This window comes from Dendroctonus ponderosae, unplaced genomic scaffold, assembly GCF_020466585.1.
Source record: "Dendroctonus ponderosae isolate FM_Combo_2020 unplaced genomic scaffold, Dpon_F_20191213v2 Dpon_F_20191213_1, whole genome shotgun sequence".
NCBI classification, from domain to species: domain Eukaryota; kingdom Metazoa; phylum Arthropoda; class Insecta; order Coleoptera; family Curculionidae; genus Dendroctonus; species Dendroctonus ponderosae.
The window spans coordinates 1,658,842-1,665,955 of record NW_026017110.1 but is presented as its reverse complement, the minus strand read 5'-3'; the positions used below and the strand labels follow the sequence as shown (position 1 = coordinate 1,665,955).

The following is a 7,114-nucleotide window of genomic DNA, read 5'->3' as shown; positions in this document are numbered from 1 at the left end:
CTGCCACTTATGGGAACGTTTTCTTGTCTTTTTTGAGTAAACCACTTAATAAGTCCGTTGTCAACCTTTTCATGTGCAGATAATTTTAACTTCCTTCATCTAACATTTGTTTCGTCATACGCTGATAAAATATTTTCTGTTTTTTCATATTATTGGAACAGTAGATTTTCCAAGTGCTAATTCCTTACAAATGTCACTGCTTTATTCCACTTTTTATTTTGTTAATAATCTCGTACTTTTCATTTAGTGAAAAAGCTTGGCGTTTTTGTTTTTCCATTCTAAAACGATTTACATACATAACGCGGCAAAAACAAGTCACTGCCTGTTTCTCGCTCTCACTAATATAAACAACTCCGCACGATTGGTGTTGCTGAGAGTGGAAGTTCGTTATAAACGGAAAGTGAATATACAACTATCCCAAAAAGTGATCGTTATATATGGAAGTTCGTTATAACCAGTAAAAAAATACGTTGGTCCTTATGGACGACGTTTCAAGTAAAGGAAAAAAGTTCGTTTTAACCGAAAGTTCACTATAACCGGGTTCATTATAAGCGGACTTTACTGCATTTACAAGAGTAGGTTCATTTTTACATCATTTGAGCAGTGGTTTTTTTCCATGCTCCAAATGTTGCCTGATGAACTTCAAGGCTAATTTTCCAGCGGGTAAATGGGCGAATCCGAATGAAACTTAACGAATTTAAATTAAGTAAACAAAAGAGCGAGATGAGACATTTCGTCAACTTGGTAATTATAACTTGGCGTCAAAACCATTTAGCTTTACATGCATTTCTTAATTAACTCTGTTCGAGTTCTCCCCTTCTAAGGCAGGAAATTTAAGCTGATTCGTAAACAGTCGCAATTTGAATACAGACGGTTCTTCGTAAATTGGTTTAGGTGATGATGATTTTTTGGCGCGTTCAAGCGTTGAGTATTGAAAATTCAGAAAATTGGCACTCTGAAATTACAATCGATGATTCTCGGGTTATTTGATCCCGACGTTGCCAGCATTTTAAAGTTGTGCGGCCCGAAGCCAACACAACTGTGAAGAAACCAGCTATAAAATATGAATCATCAGCCTTTCCCCCCCTTGTGAAGAATAAAACCAAAGACCTTCAGCAACTGAAGTATATTAAAAATTGGGCTGAACAAGTGAACAGGATTGGAAACACCAAACTCGTTGAAATTGTCACGATAAATCCACCAAGAACAAATGTTCACAGTTAGCCACAGTCAATAAGTCTCAGCTATATTTAGCCTTAAGATTGAACCGTTCCAACACATCAATGCTGTCCTTAAAAGCAACCCCAGGTCTCACAATGCGATAGAGCCCCTTTTCCGACAAGTCAATAACAGTGGAACCTTCTCTACTGCTATGTGTAGTGCCCCCATCGAAAACTGCCGGAAGTTTGCCCCAAATCGCCTTAAACTCTGTACAAGTCACTGCACTGGGTTCGTTACTTAGATTCGCACTGGTTAGGGCCAGGGGCCTCCCTAGGCCTACAGCCAGGTTCCTTATGAAATTGTAGTTGGGAATGCGTACTCCGATTTTGCCCTGGTGGCAAAGGTACTTGTCCACTTTGCTCACACTGTTCAAAATTAGAGTAACTGGCCCGGGCAGCAAGGTGCTCAACAGCTTCGAAGGCAGGTGATCGGTGCACGTCCAGCATTTGATGTCCGGAATTTGGCCAAAGCAGATGGCAACTGGTTTGCTTTCGTTCCGGCATTTGATGCTGTACATTTTGTGGATGGCTTCCATGTTTGTGGCATCGCATGCCAGGCCGTAAAGAGTGTCTGTGGGCACCGCAACCACGTTTCCAGTCTGGAGTAGATCGATGCCCGACTGGAGGGCGTTCGCCCCACTTATTGGGATGCGTTCAGCCATGGCATTTAGCTTGGCGGAATGTTTGACCAACTTTACAATCCTGTTAGTCAGAGGCATTTATTTCTGCAGTTGTCTAATCGCGCCAGTTGTACTTGCACTCGTTATTGCAACAGCGATAAAAAGTTGTCATCGGCTCATCAGCAGAGCGGGTTTGCAGCTGTTGGAAGTAGGCTCGATTGTGATCGCACTTTGGACACCGTTCTTCAGTTGAATCCACGTTTTTCCACGCGTCTTCGCCCCCTAGCACATCATCAATGCTCTTCAGTTTGCAATAAGTTCTCGAAGTGATCGTTCTTTGCACTGGAAAGAAGACTGGGCACAATTTGCACGTGAACTGGATTCGGCCCGATACGCTCTTCTCCGCAAAGAGGAGATTTGAACAAAACGGGCAAAACGAAACCATACTATTCGCAACTACAATAATAACAACTGTAGTTGGAAATTTGTGTTAACAAAACACGAATAACACGATGCTGAACTTCGATTTGAGCACGGTTTGAGGTTAAGAGTGCTTCGCAATTGTCACCACAGATCACAGAGGTTGAAAACTCTGTGATCTGTGTTTGTCACATTCCGTAAGGCGCGTTCGGAGGGGGCGCGAGCTCTTTGAAGGAGTTCGTTCGGTTTTTAGTTGACGCCATGTGATTTCAACTCTAATCGTGTGCGATTTGTTGTGTTTTTTGATTATTTTGGACAATTTTTTCCGGCAAATTCTTTCAAATTTATTCGAAATTATATTTGTATTCTTTGAACCTAGGGGTTTTAAAAAAATTAATTTAAAGAATATCACAGGTTGATTCAAAATTGGCGTCATTCGTTTTAAGTGGTAATAGGGGCTCAGTTGGAAGATACGACAAAAATATTGAAATTTTTATTTCGATAATTTCTTGAAGATATTTACAGTTGAAAATCGAATTTCAACTTTGTTATTAAGCATTATTTTGAAAGTGTTCCATGTTTAATTTGAACCATATTGGAATACTTAAGTATTTCAAAAAAAAATTTCGATCTTTGCTTCAAAGTACGAAAATTTTTTATATTAAAAAAGTAATCTTCTACAATTTTTTGATGAAAAGTCAAAGCGGCAATGATGTTTTTTGTCATCAACAGATAGTTCCAGGTGGATAGCCCTTGTCAATAATAACAATAATTTGTCAAACTGTGACTTACTTTGAATTTCCTTTCGGAAATTAGCGGGTATGCCACACGTGCGGACAGTTTCCCAGGCACCAAATAAATACCGGGTACACTCCTACCACGTACGTAAGATCACATTAAACCAATGGATTACTGAACACCGGTATAAATTGAGCAGGAGTTAATTACCGAATACAAGAAGTTGTTCGAGAAGAGTCCATAATAAGGTGATTATACAGGTACTTGTTTGGAGTTAGACTCAAATGTATATTTTATCCTTGCCTATCTTATTGCCACTTTATCTGTTGATCAATGGTTACCGGAGTTTTAAATAATTACGAAGCAACAGGTATTGACGTAATGTTAATTAGGCAGATTTCCTTGAAAAACATTGTTGCCGTTTTTCTAATAGCTTTTTGCAAATTTCTCAGTTTTTAATAACAATTAATTTGTGTACAATTTTTTCTGTACTCCTAAATCACCGCCAGACAACACCTCCAGAGGAATGACGCCAATTTTGAATCACCCTGTAAATAAATAATCTTTATTCTTCAAAGAAAAGGCTATCGGCCTACTTGGCTTTGGCTAACTATTCTTTTCAATTTAAAGTATTTTAAGTTGAATTTTGGTTTCTGTCCGCATAAGGGTCCATTTTCCAAAATGAAACTTTTTCTCACTACTTTTTTTCTTTTTTCATCCGGCATTTTATTAGTTATGCAATAGACTGCCCGGACACTCTCTCGTTAAGCACTCGACTTTCTGTATTTTTAAGGGTTTTTGGACGTCACTCAATCACTTTTAGAGATTCGCTTTCTACGAAACAGAAAATCGTTGATAAAACGGTTTAATTTTTAAATTCCACAGCAAAACAGCCATTTTTGGACAATTTTAATAAAATCGGTGGAAGATACTTGGTGGTAGAATCAAGACTGTTCATGATATTCTCGTGGWAGTCGGTGTTGCAAAAAAATTGGAAGAAAATAATACTASTGTTKATACACTGGCCATAATTSACTGCRCCAACAACATAATKAATCACATTAAAYCTGTAAAGTCGACAAACACCCTAATCGAAGTTCTCACAAAAACATGGAAAATCTSCTRAACAAAATARTTGTGACCACGTAACATAATTTGGGTTAATTTATTATGCAAATTTCTCAGTTTTTAATAAMAATTAATGKTTTTACTATTTTTCTGTACTCCTCMAACACCGCGARACAAYACCTCCAGAGGAATGAYGCCAATTTTGAATCACCCTGTAAATAAATAATYTTTRTTCTTCAAAGAAAAGGCTATCGGCCTACGTGGYCTTCCTGCCCTTTGTGCTAATGCATTTACAATTTATTTAACTTACTTYATATCCTAACTATTCTTATTAGTTTAAGGAATTTTGTTTTCTGTCTGCATAAGGGCGCATTTTCCAARARRAAAGTTTTTCTCACTACTTTTTTTTTTCTTTTGTCATCCGGCATTTTATTAGTTATGCAGTAGAGTGCTCGCGCACTCTCTCGTTAAGCACTCGACTTTCCGTCTTTTTAAGGATTTTTGGAAGTCACTCAATGTCTTTCAGAGATTCGCTTTCTACGAAACAGAAAATCGTTGATAAAGCGGTTTAATTTTCAAATTCCACAGCAAAACAGCCATTTTTGGACAATTTTAATAAAATCGGTGGAAGATACTTGGTGGTAGAATCAAGACTGTTCATGATATTCTCGTGGAAGTCGGTGTTGCAAAAAAATTGGAAGAAAATAATACTACTGTTGATACACTGGCCATAATTGACTGCACCAACAACATAATTAATCACATTAAATCTGTAAAGTCGACAAACACCCTAATCGAAGTTCTCACAAAAACATGGAAAATCTGCTAAACAAAATAGTTGTGACCACGTAACATAATTTGGGTTAATTTATTATGCAAATTTCTCAGTTTTTAATAAAAATTAATGTTTTTACTATTTTTCTGTACTCCTCCAACACCGCGAAACAATACCTCCAGAGGAATGACGCCAATTTTGAATCACCCTGTAAATAAATAATTTTTATTCTTCAAAGAAAAGGCTATCGGCCTACGTGGTCTTCCTGCCCTTTGTGCTAATGCATTTACAATTTATTTAACTTACTTTATATCCTAACTATTCTTATTAGTTTAAGGAATTTTGTTTTCTGTCTGCATAAGGGCGCATTTTCCAAAAGAAAAGTTTTTCTCACTACTTTTTTTATCCGGCATTTTATTAGTTATGCAGTAGAGTGCTCGCGCACTCTCTCGTTAAGCACTCGACTTTCCGTCTTTTTAAGGATTTTTGGACGTCACTCAATCACTTTCAGAGATTCGCTTTCTACGAAACAGAAAATCGTTGGTAAAACGGTTTAATTTTTAAATTCCACGGCAAAACAGCCATTTTTGGACAATTTTAATAAAATCGGTGGAAGATACTTGGTAGTAGAATCAAGACTGTTCATGATATTCTCGTGGTAGTCGGTGTTGCAAAAAAATTGGAAGAAAATAATACTAGATTTGATACACTGGCCATAATTGACTGCACCAACAACATAATTAATGTATAAACTTTCCTGACTGTGTTTCAATCCCAAATCAAATTCATTCCTGGGTTTCAGTCATTTATTGTCTCTATTTATCAATCAAAATACGTTTCGGTGTATTTTTTCCGGGGAAAAATACACCGAAACGTATTTTGATTGATAAATAGAGACAATAAATGACTGAAACCCAGGAATGAATTTGATTTGGAACATAATTAATCGCATTAAATCTGTAAAGTCGACAAACACCCTAATCCCAAGTTCTCACAAAAACATGTAAAATGTCCTAAACAAAATAGTTGTCACCACGTAACATAATTTGGGTTAATTTATTATATAAAACGGCCCTTACACGGTAGCTTAACAATGATGATCGAGGTCCATTGAGAAGGCCGACAGCTGTTAACGCCGTAAAAGCCGAAGGACCGCATTACACGCTGCCATTGTCCTATTTGGAGTCTTTTGGACAACCTTTCGGGTGGCAAAATGTCAGGATGATTTAGCTGCTTTAGACCATGTGGTGATTTATTATGCTGCAAGATTTTTAACGTGGAATCCCATCTAAAATGTACCCAAAGGCTTTCTTAGTGCATGTGCGATAAGCTCGCCTATTCATTATACACGCTCTTTATAAATAAATCTTCTCATTTGGCGCTGGAAAACAAAACAGCCTGCTGGTGAATTACCAAAGAAAGCAGCCATTAACTGTCTGAAAACTTTTAATTTTCCGCCAATTTTTAGTTCAGTTTTGCCGAAATAAATTGGGTAAAACAGTCCAACAGGGAATGGATAATTTTTCTCAATGAAACAGTAAATCGTTTACCGCAAAGATACTAAATTAATCAATTGAAAGCATGGAAAACAACGAATCGAAATGGTAAAGGTTTCCACAGGTCACTTTCCAACAGCGAAACATCAATCAGGGCTCGCAGATAGGAAAACTGTTCCAATAAAGCGCTGCACAAATGTTCCCCTATTTTCGGCGAAAAGTGTCGCCCCTATAAATGATGTATTATATGGTCGTGTTATTCGGATGTGTTTGCTTTCTCCCCAGGCGTATCATGTCAAGAGCTATCCAGATTATTGGCGTAACTCGTAATTGCTCCGACAACACCGTATATAAATTCAAATGCGTGCAACCTGGAGTTATTCTCGCCATTTTTTCCATTGCGCCATCAACATCTTCTAAACGATTGTTAAAATTCGGCAAATTCATTCATACGCACTCTCTTGTTTGCTGCGGTTTTCTAGTTCCAACTGCAGTTGTTCATTTTTCAGATCAGAATGACAATAAGTACCTATAGTGATTGCAAATATTATCTCCTCCATGTCCATTTCCCTATTAATTAATATGCATGAAGAAAAACCTTCGACAGACGAAACTTTCGTGTTAATTGCAAGACAACAATCTCGTGTAGCCAGCAGGAAATTATGAAGAATAAATTGTGGTTTACAACGAGGTGGAGCGTGGATTTAACTTGGGCGGCGGCATATGCAGCAAACCACGCCTCAGCCTGCAATAATAACAACTTGACCAAGGCAAACC

The 7,114-nt window shown here is 37.6% G+C and overlaps 2 protein-coding genes across 2 annotated transcripts; both read right to left on the bottom strand.

Moving 5' to 3' along the window:
• Positions 1 to 1,111: 1,111 nt before the first annotated feature.
• On the bottom strand, positions 1,112 to 1,939 carry LOC109546356 (threonylcarbamoyl-AMP synthase). Its single transcript, XM_019917277.2, has one exon. It carries the CDS (start codon positions 1,937 to 1,939, stop codon positions 1,241 to 1,243), a length of 699 nt encoding a protein of 232 aa, XP_019772836.1. The 3' UTR covers positions 1,112 to 1,240.
• LOC109546357 (DNA-directed RNA polymerase III subunit RPC10) lies at positions 1,112 to 2,285 on the bottom strand. The gene has a single exon (XM_019917278.2). The coding sequence runs from the start codon at positions 2,283 to 2,285 to the stop codon at positions 1,956 to 1,958; it is 330 nt and encodes a 109-aa protein (XP_019772837.1). The 3' UTR covers positions 1,112 to 1,955.
• Between the last annotated feature and the right edge of the window lie 4,829 nt (positions 2,286 to 7,114).